The sequence below is a fragment of the Penicillium riverlandense genome (assembly GCF_028828495.1).
Source record: "Penicillium riverlandense strain IBT 135883 chromosome Unknown utg000008l_segment0_segment0, whole genome shotgun sequence".
NCBI lineage: Eukaryota > Fungi > Ascomycota > Eurotiomycetes > Eurotiales > Aspergillaceae > Penicillium > Penicillium riverlandense.
In genome coordinates, this window is record NW_026643199.1 from 896,774 (window position 1) to 919,729 (window position 22,956).

The 22,956-nt window shown below is 54.1% G+C and overlaps 8 protein-coding genes across 8 annotated transcripts; 6 read left to right on the forward strand and 2 right to left on the reverse strand.

Annotated features, from left to right (window-relative positions):
• Window positions 1-1,683: 1,683 nt before the first annotated feature.
• N7474_009359 (putative cell polarity protein (Tea1)) lies at window positions 1,684-6,265 on the forward strand (the record flags this gene model as incomplete). Its single annotated transcript, XM_057200769.1, has 4 exons — window positions 1,684-1,935; window positions 1,973-2,390; window positions 2,449-2,731; window positions 2,785-6,265. 4 exons carry the CDS (start codon window positions 1,684-1,686, stop codon window positions 6,263-6,265), a joined length of 4,434 nt encoding a protein of 1,477 aa, XP_057048756.1.
• Window positions 6,266-7,662: 1,397 nt separating this feature from the next.
• On the forward strand, window positions 7,663-9,164 carry N7474_009360 (casein kinase 1 family protein; the record flags this gene model as incomplete). The annotated part of the gene is made up of 4 exons (XM_057200770.1): window positions 7,663-7,740; window positions 7,778-7,850; window positions 7,907-8,920; window positions 9,055-9,164. The coding sequence occupies 4 exons, from the start codon at window positions 7,663-7,665 to the stop codon at window positions 9,162-9,164; spliced, it is 1,275 nt and encodes a 424-aa protein (XP_057048757.1).
• Window positions 9,165-10,657: 1,493 nt separating this feature from the next.
• On the forward strand, window positions 10,658-11,705 carry rsmA (putative bZIP transcription factor (Fcr3); the record flags this gene model as incomplete). The annotated part of the gene is made up of 3 exons (XM_057200771.1): window positions 10,658-10,777; window positions 10,837-11,108; window positions 11,168-11,705. 3 exons carry the CDS (start codon window positions 10,658-10,660, stop codon window positions 11,703-11,705), a joined length of 930 nt encoding a protein of 309 aa, XP_057048758.1.
• Window positions 11,706-12,175: 470 nt separating this feature from the next.
• On the reverse strand, window positions 12,176-13,070 carry N7474_009362 (phosducin family protein; the record flags this gene model as incomplete). The annotated part of the gene is made up of 3 exons (XM_057200772.1): window positions 12,176-12,719; window positions 12,791-12,973; window positions 13,033-13,070. 3 exons carry the CDS (start codon window positions 13,068-13,070, stop codon window positions 12,176-12,178), a joined length of 765 nt encoding a protein of 254 aa, XP_057048759.1.
• A 357-nt stretch (window positions 13,071-13,427) lies between these two features.
• Window positions 13,428-16,386, forward strand: N7474_009363 (coatomer subunit gamma; the record flags this gene model as incomplete). The annotated part of the gene is made up of 4 exons (XM_057200773.1): window positions 13,428-13,503; window positions 13,596-13,906; window positions 13,962-16,089; window positions 16,154-16,386. The coding sequence occupies 4 exons, from the start codon at window positions 13,428-13,430 to the stop codon at window positions 16,384-16,386; spliced, it is 2,748 nt and encodes a 915-aa protein (XP_057048760.1).
• Window positions 16,387-16,944: 558 nt separating this feature from the next.
• Window positions 16,945-18,268, reverse strand: N7474_009364 (putative HAD superfamily hydrolase; the record flags this gene model as incomplete). Its single annotated transcript, XM_057200774.1, has 3 exons — window positions 16,945-17,716; window positions 17,773-18,075; window positions 18,141-18,268. 3 exons carry the CDS (start codon window positions 18,266-18,268, stop codon window positions 16,945-16,947), a joined length of 1,203 nt encoding a protein of 400 aa, XP_057048761.1.
• A 193-nt stretch (window positions 18,269-18,461) lies between these two features.
• Window positions 18,462-19,765, forward strand: N7474_009365 (F-box domain protein; the record flags this gene model as incomplete). The annotated part of the gene is made up of 2 exons (XM_057200775.1): window positions 18,462-18,853; window positions 18,916-19,765. The coding sequence occupies 2 exons, from the start codon at window positions 18,462-18,464 to the stop codon at window positions 19,763-19,765; spliced, it is 1,242 nt and encodes a 413-aa protein (XP_057048762.1).
• Window positions 19,766-20,130: 365 nt separating this feature from the next.
• Window positions 20,131-21,845, forward strand: dps1 (putative aspartyl-tRNA synthetase Dps1; the record flags this gene model as incomplete). Its single annotated transcript, XM_057200776.1, has 2 exons — window positions 20,131-21,117; window positions 21,168-21,845. 2 exons carry the CDS (start codon window positions 20,131-20,133, stop codon window positions 21,843-21,845), a joined length of 1,665 nt encoding a protein of 554 aa, XP_057048763.1.
• Between the last annotated feature and the right edge of the window lie 1,111 nt (window positions 21,846-22,956).

The window sequence follows — 22,956 nt, forward strand, 5'->3', positions numbered from 1 at the left end:
TTGACGGTCGGATGGTCGCCAGGATCGGAGTCGAGCCGGAGACTAAATGTCAGTAGCTGGGTGTTGAGAGGCCGGCCCAATGATGGATATCCGAACGAGGAGCTGGTTCCGGAGAGGGTAGCACGATGATGAAATGAGGCGGTCAGGATATGTTTATCTGCTGCAGCCGGGGGTTGTGAAAGTTCTAATGGATGAGAACTAGACAGCAAAGCTAGCTGCCGTCGTAGTCAGAGGAAGAGCCGCAAGAACCTGTTAATGCGCTGTCTCTGGCGGTCGAGGATGGTCTGGTGCTGCGGCCCGGTCATGCCGGACTATGGATTTTCCCCACCCCGGTGGGTTACTCAGCCGGGCATAAGCGGTGTGAACGGGCCAAATTCGGTCCAAGCAGGAGTAGTTCGTTGTCTTTGATGCAGCAGACCATTGTAGCACTTGCCCGTAAGACAGTGAATAACTAATCCTTGTTGGCTAGTTAAGCTAATGGTTGACGAATCACAATTTCGAGATGGCTGAGTAGTGACATAGAACGAGAGGTAATGAGGGCATCCATAGCGGCATGGTATTTTCCAACTATAGATAGAAATAAATCATGACGACTAAACGATGACTTGACGAGTACAACAAGGAGAGGTTCACATCCATCCCTTTGCATGCCAATGGCCCCCGAGCCGAGGACCTGGTGCGCTCAGGCGTTGACGATCACCCACTGATAGGCCGTTCATCCATCCCCCCCCCCCCCCCCCCCCTTTTCTACGCTCCATCCATTGCGAGGCCTCCCCTACAGTACTTGACTATGGGCTACTGCGACAGGTTCGCTGCACGGTGTGGAGACTGGATATTATTATCCCGGCGGCGGAAAATAGTTATTCTAGCCAGCCGTTGTGAATTAGTGCTCATCGTTATTTCCCGTTAGGGCTACTTCTGGAAGGCCCTAGGCTTTCCATCACCATCGAGCCGGGGAGTACCATGCTCTCTGGGGAGTGCCATGGATGGCTGGAGTGTAGCACTGTACAATGTAGCATGGATGGCGAATATGGCCCCCATGGTTGCTGGAGGCTGGGTGGGAGTATACCTCTTCGGAGTAGTGGGAAGACCCAGCGGTGGACAGAGAGGAACTCAAGAGAAAAATAATAATTCTGCATAGAGACCAAAAGAATCCAAAGAATGAGCCTCCTAGCCATTCGGAATAATTCTTCATATGACCGTTGGCATCGATCACCCGTCAGTGATGCCCCTGAGCCCCAACTCCATAACTCGCTAGCATCCTCCGCCAGGGAAATTATTCACTTTTTTCCCTTCATTCAACCTGGCCTTCCCACCTCTCTCCCCTCCCAGTCTCCCCGGCCTCTTCTTCCTCCCCATCTAATTCGTGCCTGATTGCATTGGGCTTCCTTTCTCTTCCTCCCTATTTGTCTGGTTTGTTCATGCTCAGGCCCGGCGCCGGAGGCTGCACCGAGTAGGACCTCCTGACCCTTGGGGGATATGGTTCCTGGTTCCCGACTCCACCTTCATAATAAAAAAGAGAACACACCCACCTTGCCCCCCTGTCTCCATCTCGACCTCCATCCCACCGACGTCGCCATTCGCTTCGACGCTTGTGCGGTCGCAATCCCCAACAGCGCCCGCGCTGTCCTCCGCCGTGGGCCCATTGCGCTGTAAACGACCGATTACGACTTCCTATTAACGATGGCCTTTTTGTTTAAATCGAAGAAGAACTTGGCAGGCCAGCCGCTTCCCACGGCCACGCGAAACGTCCACACCTCCGAGGGAGTCCCGTCGACCGGGAGTTCCATGGTCAACGGTGTCAAGGGGGAAGGCCCCCTGTCCCAAACCCCAACGCCCAGCAGCAGTTTTAACAACTCGCTGAATTCGGCCTCGGCCACCAGTCCAACGAGTCCTGACAGTGTGCGGCGACAGAGAGCCGAATCGGATTCACAGGTGGGTTGCCCTTTTTTATTGAATTTCGCGGCGGCAGACTCTGATCGATCGCATCGCAGGTTCAACGACCTCCACAATCCACGAATGGCGCCCCCCTTCTAGTCCCGGCTCATCCCTCTACCCGTGGTCCCAAAGACGCCTCAATTTCTCCTCGGCTCAAGCAAATCCTTTCCCGCGGTATGGCGCAGCCATCAACTCGGTTGCGTCGAAGGAAGGGGACATCTACATGATGGGCGGTCTCATCGATGGATCGACGGTGAAGGGAGATCTGTGGATGATCGAGAGCAGCGGTGGCAGTCTATCTTGCTTCCAGGTTGCCACGGTTTCTGAGGGCCCGGGGCCTCGCGTCGGTCACTCGAGTTTGCTCGTCGGGAACGCTTTTATCGTATTCGGTGGCGACACGAAAATCGACGAGAATGATAACTTGGACGACACGCTGTATTTGCTGAATACCTGTACGTGGCCACTACTGACATTGCCTGAGATATAGCTGTTAACGCAGATTGCCTCTAGCCTCTCGCCAGTGGTCTCGTGCCATTCCTCCGGGACCGCGGCCTTCCGGACGATATGGCCACACATTGAGCATCCTGGGCTCTAGGCTCTATGTGTTCGGTGGTCAGGTCGAAGGGTTCTTCTTTAATGACTTGGTTGCATTTGACTTGAACCAGCTACAGAACTCGTCGAACAAATGGGAGTTTCTCATCCAAAATAGCCACGAAGGCGGTCCTCCCGTTGGCCAAATCCCTCCTGCTCGCACCAACCATACAATGGTGAGCTACCAGGACAAATTATATCTGTAAGCTCACCCATCTCCCTTCTCGTGTGTACAACAGAGCTGACTGGAAACAGCTTCGGTGGAACGAACGGTGTGCAATGGTTCAATGACGTATGGGCCTTCGATCCCCGTTCTAATACCTGGTCTGAGATGGATTGCGTGGGTTTCATTCCGACGCCCAGAGAAGGTCATGCGTCTGCGTTGGTCAATGATGTGATGTACGTGTTTGGTGGTCGCACCGATGAGGGAATGGACCTGGGCGATTTGTCTGCCTTCCGTATCAGCACCCGGAGGTGGTACTCCTTCCAGAACATGGGGCCTGCGCCGTCCCCTCGCTCTGGTCACAGCATGACGGCCTTTGGCAAGCAAATCATTGTCCTTGCGGGTGAACCTAGCTCCGCCCCGAGAGATCCTGCGGAGCTCAGCATGACCTACATCCTCGACACTTCTAAAATTAGGTATCCCAATGATTCCCAGACTTCCGCTCCCGGCACTCGGAAAGTGAGCATCGAGAAGCAAGGTCCTCTGTCTGGGCGTACCTCTCAGCAAGCCCAGAATGCCCTGCCGCCACGCGGACCGTCTCGCGAAAGTTCGAGCCCAGCCGCCATCTCTGGCAGACCTGGGGAATATGGAACGAACCCCATGGGCCCTGGGTCTCGACTCCCGCGTGCGTCAATCGCACAGGCTCCCTCCGGGCCACCACCGCCTGGTCAAGCTCCCTCGCCGGGACCTCGAAACAACGGACCCCAAGGGAGCTTGAATTCCCGAAGCAAGACTCCTACGAAACCGACTGATGTTCGTGTCACCGAAAGAGCAGAGTCACCAGTCGCCAAGGATACACCACAGGATATATCAGGCCCTCCGTCAGCTGGTCGCCGCACCCCAACCCAGACACAGCAGAAGATAACTGCCAAGGCAATGGAAGTCGGCGAGGCAGCCCCGATGATCAGTGCCCCCGGCCGGCAACGTTCTCTTCGCTCACAACGTGCCCGTGGCTCCGTTGACAGCAATGAAGAGTCTGTTCTTGGCCGACATGCAAGCATGGACGGTTCGGTTCGGAGTCACCGCGGTTCGAAGAGTCTCGGTGAAGAACCTCACTCTCCCAGGTTGACGCCCCACCAGGAAGCTTTGTTCAAAGAGCTCGAATCCACCAAGGCTCGAAATGCCTGGTACGCATCCGAGCTAGCTCTGGCAAAGAAGGCAGGCTATGTTCCAAATACCTCAACCAGCCCTGCCTTGGAGGAGCGCGTTGGTGACGCTCTGAACGACGACGACCGCCCCTTGATTGAGGCTTTCCTTGCCATGAGGGCCGAGCTGGCCAAGATGCAGGCCACAGTGGACCGACAGGCGGCTATCGCCTCGAAGCGGGTAGCAGAAGTTGAGCACCAGCGTGACGCAGCAGTCAACGAGGCGGTCTATGCCCGTGCCAAACTTGCTGCCCACGGTGGCAGCCAGCGAGGCACTCCTCAACCCGAGGGCTCCCGCGACGGAGATAATACATTTGACCGCTCCACTGACATGGGCCGTCGCCTTGCACTGGCCTTGGCCTCTCAGTCTGAACTCAAAGGCAGACTAGATGTCCTGACAACTGAGCTCGCGCAAGAAAAACAGGCGAAGGATCTGGCAGAAGAAACGAACGAAGCCACCCGGAAACGCTTGGCCGAGCTCGAAATGCAGACCAACACTCTGGAAGTGGAGAGTCTTCGGGCCGAGCTTCATCAATCCCAGGCTTCGGCCAGAGAGGAGGCTTTGTTGCGCGCAGAAGCCGAGGCGTCCCTCAAGCAACTCCTTCTAGACAAGGAGGAGCTGTCGAAGCATGTCGAGGATTCGTCAACGCGGCTCAAGGATTTCGGTTCGAACTTCGGCAGTTTGCGAGAAGCTGTGGCTGCTTCTGCTGCCAAGACTGCGCTTGTCGAAAAGCAGTTGCAGGAGGAGCGAGAACGCCGGGAAGGCTTGGAACGGAAGCTCTTGCAGCTGCGTTCCGAACATGAGGAACGAACCACCGAACTGGAAAACACCACTCGCCGCCTGAGGGATGCAGAGGAGCTGGCTGATATCCACGCCAAGGAGGCAGAGACGCACAAGATTGCATTTGTGTCTGGTCTCGAACGTGCGTCGTCCACCGACTTGGACGGCTCGATCCGCTCGCGTGCTGACGAGCGGGTTGCTGCCTTGGAGGCTCAAATTGAACGGTCTAACGCTCTGGCCAAAGCGAACCAGGGCGCGGCCGATGCAGCCGCAGAGAAATTGCGGCGCGCAGAGGAGCGAATTGCTGGTCTTGAAACGTTCCAAGAGCAGGCTAGCCGAGAGGGTCTGCAACTTCGCAGGCAACTTCAGGCTGCCATGAAAGAAAGCCAGGCTGCCTCCGCGGAGAGCCGGGACCTGAAATCTCAGCTTGAAACTCAGGTGCGCGAAGCTGGAGCACTTTCTGTTCAGCATGCTGCTCTGAAGGACCTCCTCGGAGAACGTGGTATCAGTTCGGACAGCAGACGGTCTCCCCGGCTCGATTCTCCGGGCTCTCGATTCGGCACTCCGGAACAGAGTCGGTTGAAGGAGCTGGAGCAGCAGTTGTCGGCTAGCATCAAGGCGCACGATGATCTGAAGGCGACCTTTGAGACCCGTGAGCAGGAAGCTGACCGGACATTCAAAGAGAAGCTTGAACAGCTTGAGAACGATTATCAGTCCGCTGTTCACTACGTCAAGGGCACCGAAAAGATGCTCAAGCGTATGAAGGATGAGCTTTCCCGGTATAAGACCCAAAATGCCAAACTCCAATCTGAGTTGGAGGGCGCCCACAAGAACCTGGAGGAGCGCTCCGCCAGCCAAGCGTCTTCGGCATCTGCCGAGTGGGAACTTGAACGCTCGAAGCTGCAGCAGTCGATCTCGGATCTTCAGCACAATACTTCGTCGTCCATTTCTGGATTGGAGAGTCAAATTAAGCAGTTGAAGGAGGAGCTTGCTGCCGCCGAGGTCTTGAAGGAAAGGTCGCGGGCTGAGCACGAACGCGTCAAGCAGCAACTGCTAGCTGCCGCCGAGCAGAGCCGCACGGAACTGGAGCAGATCAAGCACGAAAACAGTATGCTCGAGGGCCGTGCCACCGACGCCGAGCAAAAGGTGAACATGCTCTTGGAGCAGGTTGAAACCTCTGTGACCCATTACCGCCGGCAGTCTCAGCACGGGGGTCTCAACGGCCTCTCGCGCAGTCACAGCAATGCATCAAGCATGACCGCCGGTGGTGGCCGGGCACGAGCTGATAGCAACGTTTCGCAAGACGACACCTTCCTCCCTGATAACCGCGGCTCCATGGCACTGGACTCCCTCGCCAACGAGCTGGATGCCCTACGCAGCCACTGGGAAAGCACCAACCGCAACTACCGCCTGAGCACCCAGCTGGATATGGACCGCACCCCGACCAAGGAGGACAGTAATGGACCGGCGATGATGAGCGAGAACCTCGCTGAATGGCGGAGGAGATTGGATGAGGAGGAGCGGGCCGGCAAGTCCACCAAGGTGAACAATAATGGGATCCCGGAGAACTCGTCAAGCGTGGCCTGAAGGAGACTGTAATCATTGTCTCCGTTTTCTACGAAGAACCATATGCTTTTATTATTTGGGGGAAAAGAACTTCCACCGTCTGAGCGTTCTGCCGTCCGCGTTCATTCCTTTCCTGTCTGTTTTTTTTTTTTTTTTGAGACTTGATCTTTGTATGACGAAGGTGGTTTTTCTTCTTCTACTATTTTCTATCTACGCCGAGGGACGGCCCTGTTTCTCCCTCTGTCCGCATCTCTCCTTAACGCCTTGCGCTGTCTTTCCTCTGTCTAATCCTCTGCTTTCGTTTGTTTGTCTGTCTCTTTTTATACCCCGGTTTCCCGATGTTCATTGGACTCTGGCTGTACCACTAGTAACATCTGTTCCCTGACTACCTTTATTCCGAAATCATCATCTGCTTGCTCTATCAATTTTACACCTCGGTAGGAAATGCAGCCTCCGTAACTAAGCCTGCTCGGAACTGCCGAAGAGGCAAATGCCTGATCGGAGAGGTCAGCTGGCTGCATGGCCCCCAGTGTCGCAATTCGCCATCATCATTGTGATTTTTGTTGAAGATGGATTATTTTGACCACCATCTGCATTTCCAGATCTCTCCATCTATGCGTGGAATCCTTGTAGGCAACGTTGCAGCCCAATCGTAGGGTATCCATACACTCCGAGTGACCGGGCAGGTACTTCCATTTCTGCGGGGGCCCCCGCGTACCCGCGGTACCTCACAAGTCACCAGCCACTTCGCTAAGCCAAAAATGCCGCTCACCGACTCTCGCCCCCCTCTCTCACTCTCACCCTCGCTCCCCTTTCCCTTCTTCTCTCTCTTTCCCAACACCCTGCATTTTGCTCTCCCCCAGCCCTCATCAAGGCTTTGTCCTTGATCCGTTTTTCGGTTTTCTGGGATTTTCATCCTTTCTTGCTCTCTTCCGCTTTGTCCGCTCTCCACCACCCCCTTTCCTAACCAAACCCTCCTGCGGATTTCGTCTCCTGACGGTCGGCTTCCCGCCATCATCACATCACCACCTTTGATCTTTCAACCAGGTTAGTCCTCGGTACCCACACCGTCTTCCTCTTCCCATCCCGTTACTTCTGTTTCTGTGTCCTCTGCATATTCTTGCTACCTGCGCGGCCACTGATCCGGCGGTCGGCTTGCTGCCTCCAACAAGCATGACCTGGTTGGTTTGCCTGCCCAGAGGCTGAGCTGAAACCCCCCTTCTGCCTTGCACGCTCCCCTCCACGCTCTTCCTCTTTCTTTCACTTGCCTTCTTCCTTTTCACTACCCTTCGTCAGCTTTTCATCGTCCTTTTGCCCTCAAATCTCGCATCACGCCCTACGCCCTACGTGACTGACATTCAGATCGATAGTTTCAAGGCGTCCTGCACGGCTGAGCTGTGCCACTTTTCTCGCTCACTATGACGACCATGGTGAGTGCCCGTATTCTTGCTCCAAACAGCACCCTCCTGGGATTGGCTCGCCGTCGTGCAGTCCTCGTACGTCTGGACCGCGTTGTGCTAACATCATTGGTAGGATCTGCGTGTCGGTAACAAGTACCGCATCGGCCGCAAGATTGGAAGCGGTAGCTTTGGTGACATCTATCTCGGTAGGTGCTCTGTGGATTCAAGTCTCCCGTGGCATCCGAACTAATGCAACGTCTAGGCACCAACATCATCTCCGGTGAGGAGATCGCTATCAAGCTCGAGAGCGTCAAGGCCAAGCACCCCCAGCTGGAATACGAAGCCCGCGTCTACAAGTCCCTCGCTGGTGGTGTCGGTATCCCATTTGTGCGCTGGTTCGGTACCGAATGTGACTACAATGCCATGGTGATCGACCTGCTGGGTCCCAGCTTGGAGGACCTGTTCAACTTCTGCAACCGCAAGTTTTCGCTCAAGACCGTCTTGCTGCTCGCCGACCAGCTCATCTCCCGCATCGAGTACATCCACGCCAAGTCATTCATCCACCGTGATATCAAGCCCGACAACTTCCTGATGGGCATCGGCAAGCGCGGCAACCAGGTCAACGTGATCGACTTCGGTCTGGCGAAGAAATACCGCGACCCAAAGACTCACTTCCACATCCCCTACCGCGAGAACAAGAATCTCACCGGTACCGCTCGTTATGCCTCTATCAACACTCACCTCGGTGTCGAGCAGTCTCGTCGTGACGACATGGAGTCCCTGGGTTATGTCATGCTCTACTTCTGCCGTGGCTCTCTTCCGTGGCAGGGTCTGAAGGCTGCTACCAAGAAGCAGAAGTACGACCGCATCATGGAGAAGAAGATGACTACCCCTACTGAAGTGCTCTGCCGTGGGTTCCCCAACGAGTTCGCCATCTACCTGAACTACACCCGCTCGCTCCGCTTTGACGACAAGCCCGACTACTCTTACTTGCGCAAGATCTTCCGTGACCTCTTTGTCCGCGAGTCTTTCCAGTATGACTACGTTTTCGACTGGACCGTCTACAAGTACCAGAAGAACGCTGCTATGATTGTGGACGCCAACTCCAAGAAGGATAAGGACGCGGAAGACCAGCAGCGTCGCCAGGCTGCCCCCGGCGGTGCCATCGGTGCCTCTGGTGCGGCTAAGCCCGGTGCCATCTCTGGCCAGCGCCGTAAGGTGATCGACCGCGGCACCCTTGACAACACTCCGGACACCAACCGTGCCGTGGGAGGGAGTGACAGGATGTGAGTATTTGAAACCTGGTTCCGTGTAGGGAACCCCTTCTTTCTTTCTCCTTCTGCGTTTGGTGTTTTCTCGTGACGCTGGCGTGGAGGACCCTTTTGGTTCTGAATCTGACTAATCGCATAGTCTTCGGCGTTAGGCTTCGTTCTGCTTCGAAGGGTGCTGCTTCAGGTGCTTATGGACCTTCTGGTGGCCGTTCGAAGCGGGACGATGGGATTGGGGCTCAGTGGTACTAATCGTGTAAAACATGGCAGCGAGGCGCTATGTGTCTCTGCATGTTCTCACCCTTTGCCAACCTAGAAACCCGGAATCCCGTGGATGTCCTTCGCCTCAAAACGGACCCAGCCGCATTCAACCTCTCGGAATTCTTTTTTTTACCCCCTGGATCTCCATTTTGCAATCTCTGATACAGCCCTTTTATCCCCGTTTTTTCGATCCTGTTTCGATTATCAACCGTTTCGACCCGTCATCGTTTTATCGTTTGCTCGACTGCCAATTTGCGAAGTATTTTTCGACTCGAGCATACGATGCACCTTGATGGCTGTTTTGTCTCTTTCGGGTTCTCAATACTCGTCTCTGACGGGACATTACCGATTCTTCAGCCTCGAAACGCCTTTTTTGATACTGTGGCTATTCTTACGTCTTGATCCTTCGGCATTGCACACTCAACGAATCTTGCAAGTAACCGAAGGGCGAGACTGAAGGAGATGCAAACGGCGTCAACCTGGTCCCAGATTGTTTTCTCTTTGACCGTTGATCGCTTGCACTGGAGATCCTTGAACGCATGATCGGATGCGATGCCTATCCTTTACCCCCCTTTGTTTTCACTACCCATGAATTTGCTCCCCATTCCCTTTTTATATTTGTTGCCCTAGTTTCTCTTTTTTTTTGCATTTCGACGCCGTGGGGATGAGGGGAGACTGACAAGGAGGTCGACGGATGGAGCGGTGCTTTCGGGGATGGCTTTCTTTACGGATTTCACACAGACTTTGTTGTTTCTTGCCTCGACTTCTTGCAAGAGCGATTCATACACATGGGTCTACGGGAAATATGGTTTGAAGGGAACGCCAGTCTTCGTTGTGGTGGTTGGCGACGGAATATGGTTAGGGTCGCTTCCGGGGTGGTTTTGCGTCGATCTGCATCTTGCTTTTTGCTTTGTTCTGCCCCCCTTGAAATTGCCCGTTTTCATTCTCATCCATTGTGAGCGCTGCTCGGCCCTGGGGTCGCCTGGTTCAGGCTAACCTGTACGGAAGGTTGTCTGGCTAATTCCAACCCGACCTGGGTGGAACTCGGCTCTTACTTTCGTGGTCTTTTCTACTTTCAACATCTAATATCATTGAGTTATCTCCCGCACTTTGTTCAATAGCATTCGTAAGCGTAGGGTCTCGAACCGCGCGGAACTCATCGGTGAGATCATCCATTTTGGCGGCCGCCCGTTCTGGCCGGCCATGTACGGGCTAGACTTCTGGTGTGGCCAGGCATGCTATTCGATGTCTTCTCTCGCAGTTTGTAATTTGTCAGTATGTGTTCGTGATCCGAGACGAACGGGGAAGTACCAAGTACATGCGACGATCGCCGGAGTCCCGACCCAGAAAAAAGTACCAGGTACACGGCGGACTATCCTGCCGTCCCCAATTAACTTTCCCCCCAAACGAGCTACCTTCCCCCGCCGCACTCTGGCACACCTCTTTAACTTCCCAACCCTCGATCTATTCACATTGACTGCCTCATGGATTACTCCTACTACACCGGCCCTCGATCCCAGCCCTTCCCGCTCTACGGGTTGCCCACCCCCGACCAACAGCCCCGGACGCAGACCGACGAGGCCTTCGCGGACTCGTTTTCCCTGGTGCGTCCCTAGCAGAATTTCCCCAGAGAGTGGTCAACGGAATCTGATTATATATCCAGAGTAATAACTACAACCAGAATTTCGCGGCTTTCGACCCTTCTCTCCGTTTCGACGCTTCGTCTTCATCCTTTGCCCCGCCACCGGGACACTCTCCGCCAGACTCGTTCACCAAACAGTCTGTGTCGAGCAATGAGGTAGCCAGTACCCAGCAAGCGGGCTCGGCCTCGCTTGATGGCGATGAGAATGCGATGGCAGTGGGCAGGAGCAGCAGCGAGGAGAAGGAGTCGATGATCCCCGCGCAGAACAAGCGCAAGGCCCAGAACCGAGCTGCGTATGTGTTATAGCATTGCCTAACAATAAACTCCCCCACAGACTAACAAACCACACCAGCCAACGGGCTTTCCGCGAGCGAAAAGAACGACATGTCCGCGACCTCGAAGAAAAAGTCACATCCCTCGAACAACAATCCAGCGCCCTCCAAGCAGACAACGAGCGTCTAAAGCGCGAGCTCGCCAAGTACGCCACGGAGAACGAGATCCTGCGCGCAACATCGCAGCAGACCCAGACTGCAGCCGGTAACAGCAGCGCGCATGACCAGCGTGCCCCGGAACCGACGGTGACGGGGCCGATGAAATATTCCCCCACGGACTTTTACTCCAGTCTCATGCCGGACGGTGCGCAGCAACCAACGCATCACCGTGTCACTGTTTGTCAGGTTACGGGGGAGAAATTGCTCGATGCGGGTGCCACATGGGATCTTATTCAGAGTCATGAGCTGTTTAAGCTGGGGAAGGTGGACATTGGTGATGTTACGGATCGGTTGAAGGGGATGGCGCAGTGTGATGGGCAAGGCCCGGCTTTTAAGGAGGGTCAGGTCCGTCAGGCTATTGAGGAGAGTGTGGCGGCGGGAATGGATGAACTGATTTGAGGGAATCGAGTTCTCCTTCTGCACTGTCAAGTTCCGCACTCGCTTGGTGTGGTTTTTACGATTATATTATGACTTTCTTTGGAGTATTTTGGCGCTGGGACTTGAATGATGGATGGATGGGTGGGATGGCGATGGGTTATATCTACTTTCGGTTGAATTTAAACATGGCCTTACTGACTAGTAGAAATAGACGTCTACAGCTGTCAAGCATTGTTTGATTTGTTGGTATTCCATGTCTCAGTAATTGCATTGTACAAAGGGTCCATTCGGATTTCTCCCATTTTCTGGCTGGATCAACCGCTCGATGAAATGAAAGGCCGGTCAGTCAACCCACATGCCCAAAGGCCAGCGGCCCGTCGCTGATCCAGCTGGACATGGTCGACTCGGTGATTTGATTTTCTGATAATGTGCGTCGATGCTCATAGCTTTTGTGCAACCCCAATCCAGTCAATTCAAACAGAAATTGGAAATCAATCCCAGTCATCATCATAATCTTCAATGTTGAGGTCATCATCGCCCGCCTTGTCGTCCTCGTCAGAATGTTTCTTCAGACGAACATCACTTTCTTTCACGGCGCCAAGATCAACGAGCAGACGCTCGATATCTATTGTCTCTGGCATCAGTACTGAACTCCACAACACAACAAAGACCACCTTACCTTCCATCTTCGTGCGTGGACCCTTCAGCTCACGCAAGGTCACTAGCTGTCTCCGAATCTCTGTGTCCTTATAGACAAGGATCGTCGGCGTATTCCGCTCTGGATATCCCTCAATGCACATGTCCGCGCGGATCTCACAGAACTTGATATCTCCGAACTTAACAGCTAGCTGTCGCCACAGCTCAGTCAGGACCTGCGACTCAACATTCCCGCCCTGCGAGGTGAGGTTCACCAGGACAAAGGCCTCGTTCGAGGCCTCAGTCACCTCCCGCGCATAGTCGACTTTCTGGAGCGGGTAGACTTGGTTGAAGCGGCTGGTTTGCTGGAGGGTTGAGAGTTGGGCCAGACGTTTTTGTCTGTTTGGTTTGGGGGGTGTGGTTAGCTTGTCAAGAATGTAGGCTTGGGGAATATCATACAATATACTTACCGGTAATACTGCAGGAATGCTTCGTCCTCTTCGTCTTCGAGAGCATCCAATTCGTCGAGATCTTTATCTTCCAGGCGGTTCTCGTGTGCCTTGTGCGCTGCTTCGATCAGGGCTTCTTGGATGAGAGGCTCCGGGTCCTTGGGCTTCTCGGGGATGATGCCATGTTGGCGGAGGATGTCGTTCCTGCACAGTTCCACGGTAGTTAGACGCTGATTTTCGAACTGAATTACCATAGTCCATACCACTCCGTGTCTTCGTTCTCATTGACTTCGACTTGCATACTGGGCAGTGAGTTGTGGGGGAAGTCAAAAGTAAGTGCCCAAAGCAGCTCCAGGCCACCTCCACCTGTTTGCACTGTTTGCCTCGGGTTGCAAACACACGGAAGGCCACTTAATCACTCTTGCCATAAACAACGCCCGGACGCTGTGGTCCACCCAACACGCTCTACCTCAATTATCTCTGAATATTTATCCGTGGGCAGCGATGAACATGCTGTAGTTGCCTGCTCCGCCCAAATCCCTTGACCGAACTGCACTTGACCCGCACTCAATTGCCCTCGACCTTCCCTTAACCCTTCCCCCCCCCCAGCGACTGAGAAGGACACTCTGCGGGCGCAATCCCAGCAGCTGTGGGCACCATGAGCTACATGAAGAAAGACGAGGATGCCGATCAAGTCATGATCAAGCTTGATCGCACCTCCGTGTTCCAAGATGGTATTCCGCCTAATCGTGTCCCCCCTGGCGCCCGCATCCTCGTGCGCGGCACACAATCCACCCACGTCGTACTGACCGATGCACTCGTCTAGCTCGCCTGTTCAATTCCTCGCCCATCTCGCCGCGAACATGCCGCACTCTCCTGACAAAGATCGCCGTCCTCCTCTTTACGGGGGAGCAATTCCCCACAAATGAAGCCACCACCCTCTTCTTCGGCATCTCCAAGCTATTCCAGAATAAGGACCCGTCCCTACGCCAGATGGTCTATCTGATACTGAAGGAACTAGCCGGCACTGCGGAGGATGTGATCATGTCGACCAGTATCATCATGAAGGATACCGCGGTAGGAAGCGATGTGTTGTACCGGGCCAATGCTATCAGGGCGCTGTGCCGTATCATCGATGTAGGTTTGGTATGACTGGTATGGCAATGAGGATGCTGACCATTTTTGTGTGAAGGGTTCGACGGTGCAGGGTATCGAGCGACTCATCAAGACCGCCATTGTTGACAAGACCCCATCTGTCTCTTCCGCGGCCTTGGTTTCTTCCTATCACCTCCTTCCCATTGCGCGCGACGTGGTCCGGAGATGGCAAAGCGAAACCCAGGAGGCGGCTTCGTCCTCGAAGCAAGGCCACGGTTTCCTAGGCTTCGCGGGCAGCGCGCAGAGCCACGCCATCTCGCAGTCGAACTTCATGACCCAATACCATGCGATCGGTCTCCTGTATCAGATGCGCGCGCATGACCGCATGGCGCTCGTCAAGATGGTCCAGCAGTACGGTGCTGCGGGTGTGGTCAAGAGTCCGGCGGCTTTGGTCCTCCTGGTCCGCCTAGCGGCCAAATTGGCGGAGGAAGATCCTAGTCTCCGGAAACCCATGATGCAGATGCTGGATGGCTGGCTCCGTCACAAGCACGAGATGGTCAACTTCGAGGCAGCCAAGGCCATCTGCGACATGCGCGATGTCACCGATGCCGAGGCCTCGCAGGCCGTCCACGTCCTGCAATTGTTCCTGTCCTCGCCGCGGTCGATCACGAAATTCGCCGCCATTCGCATCCTTCACAACTTTGCCACGTTCAAGCCGAACGTCGTCAATGTCTGCAACCCCGATATCGAGACGCTCATTTCCAACTCCAATCGCTCCATTGCCACCTTTGCCATCACCACGCTGCTCAAGACCGGCAACGAAGCTAGCGTCGATCGCCTGATGAAGCAGATCTCGGGCTTCATGGCTGACATCACTGACGAGTTCAAGATCACCATCGTTGAGGCCATCCGTACGCTCTGCTTGAAGTTCCCGAGCAAGCAGGCGGGTATGCTCACATTCCTGAGTGGGATTCTGCGGGACGAGGGTGGCTACGAGTTCAAGCGCACCGTCGTGGAGAGCATGTTCGATCTCATCAAGTTCGTCCCCGATAGCAAGGAAGAAGCTCTCGCCCACCTGTGCGAGTTTATCGAGGACTGCGAGTTCACCAAGCTCTCTGTCCGAACCCTTCACCTTCTGGGTGTCGAGGGCCCCAAAACAACGCACCCCACCAAGTATATCCGCTATATTTACAACCGAGTCGTTTTGGAGAATGCTATTGTCCGCGCGGCGGCTGTTACTGCTCTGGCCAAGTTTGGTGTCGGACAGAAAGACCCCGAGGTCAAATCGAGTGTTCAAGTGCTTCTCACTCGTTGTCTTGATGACACGGACGATGAGGTGCGGGATCGTGCTGCGCTTAACCTGCGGTTGATGGGCGAAGAGGATGAGATGGCCGGGGCATTCATCAAGAACGACTCGATGTACTCCCTGTCCACTTTCGAGCACCAGCTGGTCATGTACGTGACCTCGACCGACAAGCAGACTTTCGCTGCTGCCTTCGACGTCTCCACCATCCCCGTTGTCACCCAAGAGCAGGCTCTGGCCGAAGAGCGGACCAAGAAGCTCACCACCGCCACTCCTACTCTCAAAGCTCCGTCAGCCGGTCCCCCCAAGAAAGCCGGTGGCGTGGCCGAAGCAACCACGGCTGCTGCTACCCAGAAATACGCCGAGCAACTCATGCAATACCCCGAGTTCAAAGCGTATGGCAACCTCCTCAAGTCTTCCCTTCCTGTCGAGCTCTCCGAGAGCGAAACGGAATATGTCGTCACTTGCATCAAGCATATCTTCAAGGAGCATATCGTGTTGCAGTATGATATCAAGAACACCCTGCCGGATACTGTTCTAGAGAACGCCACTATAGAGGTTACACCAGCAGAGGAAGATGTGCTGGAGGATGATCTGATCGTGCCGGCGCCGAAGCTGGCCCCCAACGAGCCGGGCGTTGTCTACGTAACATTCAAGAAGCTGGGCGGCGAGCACAGTGTCCCAGTCACCTCCTTCACCAACAACCTCAAGTTCACCAGCAAAGAGATCGACCCGAACACCGGCGAGCCCGAGGAGAGCGGCTACGAGGACGAGTATCAAGTGGAAGACCTCGAGTTGACGGGCAGCGACTATGTCATCCCCACATTCGCAGGCAGCTTCGACCATGTCTGGGAACAGACCGGTGCCAACGGCGAGGAGGAGAGCGAGACTTTGCAGCTCAGCAACATGAAGAGCATCACAGGTATGTTCTTTTGTTTCCTTCCCATTCTCCTTGTAAATTATCTCATACTAATTCCCCAATCCAGACGCTACAGAACAATTGATCTCAGCGCTATCCCTGCAACCGCTCGAGGGCACCGACGTCGCCCTCAGCACCAGCACACACACCCTCAAGCTCTTCGGCAAGACCGTCTCCGGCGGCCGCGTGGCCGGTCTCGTCAAGATGGCCTACTCCACCAAGACCGGCGTCACGACCAAGATCACCGTGCGCGCAGAAGAGGAGGGCGTGGCCGCTGCCGTGATTGCTTCGTTGTCCTAGAAAATAAGTTCGTTACTTGGTGTTCTGTTTGTTTCATTTTACCTACATTGGGCTGTTATTTTCCCCCTTCCCCCGTGCCTGTGTTTTCTGCCCGAGTTTCCTTTCCATAGCAAATTGTAGTAGACTTGAGCAAATATTTGGGCTTGTTCTGTCCGTCTGTCTGCGTCTGCGGTGTGTGGATGTGTGTGTGTGTGTGTGTGTGACTGTTCTTAAGCAAGCTTAACCCTGTCTTTGGCCTATGTGACTGACCTGATTGGTGGTTGGACTCGGTTTACTTGTAATGAGTGCTATGAGAGAATACTCGCAAATAATTTGGACATGTGCTAAGCCAGTTTCCTTTGGTAGGATTCTTCTCTAGACTGGTCTAATACAACTTCTCGAGACTCTAGACGTATGCAGTATGGGCTGTGCAGAAGCAAAGGATAATATAAAAAGCGCTGCAAATCGGATTGGTGTCTGAGGCTATGCGTAACATGTTAAACGCATACCCATCGAATCAGCGCCATGCATGCCGTGTTTCATGGAATCTAGTCCACCAAAAAACTAGACCTGGGCAGGTCAAGTCCATTTGGAAGACTTGAGCGCCCACTCTACCGCCGTCTGTACATTATCCGTGATGGTCTTCGGCTTCCAGGCGGGCTCGCCGCCCGTATAAACACCCGTCCGCACGAGGATCGAGTGCCAGCTACTGCCAATATCGCTGCGATAGGAGTTGGCGCCCCGAATATCTGACTCCGGGTTATCGCCAACCATGTACACCTTCTGCAGCGGCGGAAGGCTCACGCCGTTGCCAAAGATGGCGGCCCGATTTCGAAGCAATTGCCGCTCCGCGAACTCATATGTTCCTTGGTAGGGCTTACCGATCACGGTCTTCTTCAGCTCGATGCCTTTGCTAGGTCCACCTGTTGTTGCGGCCCAGACGCCCTCCAGGGCCTCGCGGAATCCACCTTGCCCCAGTCGTGGCAGCGGGTATGCGGCTGCCCACCACAGGTCCGGGTTCGAGAAGTATAGAGGCGGTTGGCCGTCTTGCTGGTAGCCATGATTAGGGAGGTCGGTTCTGCCGTTCATCGCTGATTGCGTTCCCATCAATCCCTGTGAGGACATTAAGATGTCCATGATAACCTGCGTGTCGAGAGCCCAGTCGCGCGGGTCGTTGAACACGAATACGGCATCGAATTTGAGGCCCTTGCTCGGGTTTGTCGGGTCGATTGGCTTCGGTAGAGGCCGGGAAAATGTGTTATAGTAATCCTGGAAGTTCTTCGAGAAAGGCCAGACGGATGGATAGGCCGTGAAAATATCCCCGGGTGTCACCACATTCTTGAAGCCATATCTAAGGATTTATGTCAGCAACCAGCCGAGGCAGCAGCATGGCAAGACTTCACATACTGTTCCGCTACACGCCGGCAGTTGTCGCCATCACCTCCTACCACCAGCACGCATTTATTCTCCAGCGAGCTCGCCTCGTCAACACCCTTGACCAGCTCCGCAAAAGGCGAATGGCTCTGGATAATCACCGAAGGATCCAGTGGAACTTGAAGCTTGTCACTGATCTCAGCCACGCGCTCTATTTCGTGTTTCCCGCCGCCATTGGTGAGCAGGATGAAGGGGATGCCCTGTTCCTTCAGGAGTGCCAACGAGTCCGCAGCGCCGGGGATGGGTTTGGAGGATCGGAGGAGAACGCCATCGATACTGCATCATTTTGTCAGCTTGGCGAGGACAGGTATCAGTTGTTTGCATACATCCGCGCTACTCACTCGAACGCAAAGGCGAAGTTCGGGATACGCGAACTGGCTGTTTGGATAGCGCGGCGACCGATGGGGACGCGGTAATGGGATGATGCGCGTTGCAGCAGGCCGAGAGACTGCCAGACTGGCTGTCTCATTGTGCCAGGGAGGGTGGTGGTATGTGATCCAGGGAATGAATGAGTGGCGGAAGAGACGAGGAGGGGAAGGGGCAACGTTTGAGTGATATCACCCGGGCCTTATCGTGCAGCTTTATCTTTTTGCCATCTTCAATCACCCACCCGCGCACCACACCCACCATATCTCCCGCCCGGGCTATGGCCGGCGCTCGCCATGTCTGCGTCGGTCTATCTCCCAGCGGAAGTCGTCGTCAACGTTGTTGAATTTGTCTTCGGCGAGGATACGGTATACCTGCCGGACCAGAAAGAGAAGCAACGGGACCTGCATAGCTGCTGCTTAGTGTCACGCCAGTGGTACTCCGCTTCTATCGGCTTCCTTTATCATCGGCCATGTTTCGTGAAAGGAAGCAGCTTTGCCCAGTTTACAAACACTGTCTGCCCGCCTGTGGGAGCTAGGAGAAAGCGAAAGGTTGACCTGGGGTCACTGGTGCACTGCTTAGACCTGGGTGGCTTGGTTCATCACAGTTCTAACAGTCTGACGGCACGGCTGTTGAGTCGAGTCAAGAAAAATCTGGAGTATTTTGTAGCTCCAAGTGTCTCATTTGCGTAAGTTTCGTTTCTAGATGGACCAACTTGACAACATATCCCTGACTAACTTGAAATATTAGGCTGAATAGCCTACCAGCATTGGCCAAGTGCCACAAACTCCGCTATCTCGACCTCTGCCAGATCCACGGGGAGATCGAATTCATGACCATGAAAAAGGCCATCAGCCACCTTCATGAGCTAGACACATTATTTCTCCCACCATTACCATTTTGCCCTAGCATTGATGAAGACGCGCCTGGGATTTGGCCGTCTTCCCTTAAATGTCTATGGCTCACCGGCGTTGTTCAACTAGTTGCGATGCCTTCATTCGTCTTCCCTCCAGCGCTCGAGAGCCTCGTTTTACAGCACTGCCGGAATCTCAGGCCGTCAGTCTTTGAGAAAATCCTGACCAGGCCACAGCTGGATTCGCTTTTGTCGCTTTCCCTATTTGATGTCAGCTTCTTCGAGGGTGAGGACAGCGACAGCTCTGCCATCTACTATCTTCCCAACCTCGTTTACCTTGGAATCCCATGCGGCTTGCTCGAGCGCCTCCTGATTCTCCCGCCACTGCCACTTTCAGTTCTCGGTCCCTTGTCTATCAAAGTCCTCGAGGTCAGAGGTGACTTTCACGAAGAGGAAGAAATATTCGACCCAGAACAGCTGATTGAAGCGCTGACGTCGAATCTCTCCAGCCTTCGCGCCTTGCGTCTGCAACAACGGCCTACCTTTCTGGACTCTTCACATGTGGAAGAGATTGAGCGTCTTCTTTGGAGACACATCCTTGCTCTTCCGCAAGAACGTCTGGACGACGAGGATCTCTATCACGAGGATATGGGAATTGTGATTTCGGATATGGCGTATGAAGAGGCGCGGAAGCTTCCGGATGTTGAGAGAACCATTCGCTTTCCAGCTTATCGCTCCATGGAGTAGTGATGATATTTGCAATCCTGGTCAAGGAGAGGGGTCAAAGCACCGGGTGACTTTCTTTTTACTCATGATAAAACTTGAATTAGATTATTGTACATAGGATAGAAATCATCTTTGGCCTACTTCATTTTTACTCTCCCATACATACTTCGTATACTAATATGGTGCCTCAGGTGTCACTTCACGTGATGCCCCTCTAGGGTTCCATTAGGGCAAGCTCTCGGCGGGGTGATCCTTGATCCGTTCGTGACTCAAGCTACAACGACTCATTGCGCCGTATTGTCCTTGTTCCAGAGTACTCCGAGGTGAGTGCCATCGATACCGCTTCCCTGCTTGATCCTCTTCCTAATTGTCCTCACCACAGCACCATGGCGGACTCCGAATTGCCCCACCGTCCCAAGCCCGAAGAGACCAAAGAAGCTCCCGCGGAGGGCGGCGATTCCAAGAACGCCAGCAAGAATGCGCTGAAGAAGGCGGCCAAGGAGAAGGCTAAGGCAGAGAAGGCGGCCGCACGCGCAGCCCAGGAAAAGGCTCAGGCCGCGGCCCAGGATGCCAATGACACGGCCAAGCACCTCTATGGCCCGATCCCCCCGACGGAGGATGTTCTGCCCTCGACCCGGTTCGCCGATCTGACCGATGATCACTATGAGAAGGAGGTGACCGTGGTGGCGCGTGTGGACAATGCGCGCGTGCAGAGCGCCAAGCTGGCCTTCCTGATGCTGCGCCAGCAGGGCCAGAAGGTGCAGGCCGTGATTGCGGCTGCGGAGCCCATCTCAAGACAGATGATCAAGTACACTGGTGGTTTGAACGTCAACTCCATTATCCAGGTCACCGGTATTGTGAAGAAGCCCGAGATCCCCATCTCGTCGGCCACGTTGAGCCACCTCGAGATCCACATCCGCAAGGTCTTCATGATCTCCGAGGCGCAGCAGATGCTGCCCATGCAGGTCAAGGATGCTGAGCGCCCGCCACCGGAGGGAGCCGAAGAAGGCCAGGTCGACGCTGAGGGTGCGCCCATCGTCACCCTCAAGACCCGCCTCGATAACCGGGTGCTCGACCTGCAGACTGAGACCAGCCAGGCCATCACTTGGATCTCGAGCGGAGTGTCGGAGCTGTTTGCTGAGTACATGATCAAGAGCGGCTCACGGTGGATCTTCACCCCTAAGATGGTGGGTGCCGCTACGGAGGGTGGCAGCAACGTCTTTGAGATCAAGTACTTCAAGCGCAATGCGTTCCTGGCGCAGAGTCCGCAGTTGTACAAGCAGATGTGTATTGCCGGTGACATGGATAACGTGTTTGAGATTGCGCCGGTGTTCCGTGCAGAGGACAGCAACACCCACCGTCACTTGACTGAGGTATGGTAATTCACCCAGTTCTCGAGAAATGCATTAACCCAGCCCCACAGTTCTCCGGTCTCGATTTCGAAAAAACTTTCCGCCACCATTACCACGAAGTTCTGGAGTTCGCCGAGGACCTCCTAGTGTTCATTCTCTCCCAGCTGAAGGAGCGGTACGCGGACAAGATTGCGATCATCCAAAAGTCGTACCCCAAGGCCGGCGACTTCAAGCTGCCCAAGGACGGCAAGGCGCTGCGACTGAACTACATGGACGGCGTGGCCCTGCTGAAGGAGGCGGGTGTGGACATGTCGGAACAGGAGCGGTTCGAGAACGACTTCAGCACGGCGATGGAGAAGCAGCTGGGCCATATCATCCGCGAAAAGTACGACACGGACTTCTATGTGCTGGACAAGTTCCCCATGGCCGTGCGGCCCTTTTACACCAAGGCCGACCCGGAGGACCCGCGCTTTTCCAACTCGTACGACTTCTTCATGCGCGGCGAGGAGATCATGTCGGGTGCGCAGCGTATCCACGACATCAAGGAGCTGGAGGAGTCGATGCGCGCCAAGGGCCTCAACCCGGATCAGGAGGGCTTCGAGGACTACCTCAATGCTTTCCGTCAGGGCTGCTCGCCGCACGCCGGTGGTGGTCTGGGCCTGAACCGGATCGTCATGTTTTTCCTGGGTCTGCCCAATGTTCGCCTGGCCACGCTCTTCCCTCGCGACCCGCAGCGTCTGCGGCCGTAAATTGTTAGATATGAATATTCTTTGCCTCTTGAAGAATAAAAATCAAAAGCATTTTAAAGTATTGCTATTTCCAGCCGGTCGTGAAAAAGATTTCACCCTTTAGCCTATAACTAGGAATATCAGATTAGCGATAGGATTTCCCACGAAGTTGGACCACACCCAACCCCCGTGGGGATGGGTGTTCCCTCTTTTAATCATCAATAGATTGCCCTTCTAATCATCATTATTGTACCTTTCGAGTGGAAATCCTGTACAAAGGGCTATCTACCATGTTATTTTTTATTTCTAATAACTGAATTCCATACGGAAGGTAGAATGAATGATGATTAGAAGGGGGAGGACTCACAGCTGTGCGGTTGTGTGGTCCGAGTTGGGGTTGAGTACATACGTACCTACCACCAAATCATTACCTTCACTTCGCTCGTTGAATGACTTGTCTATATAGAAAATCTATAACTACTACGATGTATCACAATATTCGGCTCGTTAGGTAACTTGGGGCATTACGACGTTTGGCAGCAGCATTCATGAGTGTCTCTCCATTCTGATTGAAGCTGCCCGTGATGGAATCTCGTGAGCCCTGTGGTCTTCCTATTTCTCGCCCGCAAAATTTTTGCAGAAGTTGAAGATGTTCTCTTTATTAAATGAGTGTAAACTAACCAATACGTGTTGCCGAATGAAGCGAGGAGTACAGTTACACAAATAGTCTTGTTGACTAATTGTCCAGTATTACGCGGCTCAATGGTCTAGAGGTATGATTCCTGCTTTGGGCAGTCACTCGTCACATATGCAGGAGGTCCCGGATTCGATCTCCGGTTGAGCCCTTTTTTTTTTACTTTTTTTTTTTTGGTACCTTAGATATATCTATAGGGTTTGATCGGTTGAATGCTCTGCTCTGTAAATTTTGGCCAAAATTATGCCAGCATGAATATTATGCTTGATGAAGTGAAATATTAGACTAAACATATCCTACAAGCTTCCGACACTATGGCAAACAATTTCCAGCATCAGGAATCACGCGACTCGCACCACGCTTGCCAAAGGTAGTATGGAGTTTCCCTGGGAATACTAATACTTACCTCTTGACAGAAATATTTCGAACGTCACAGAG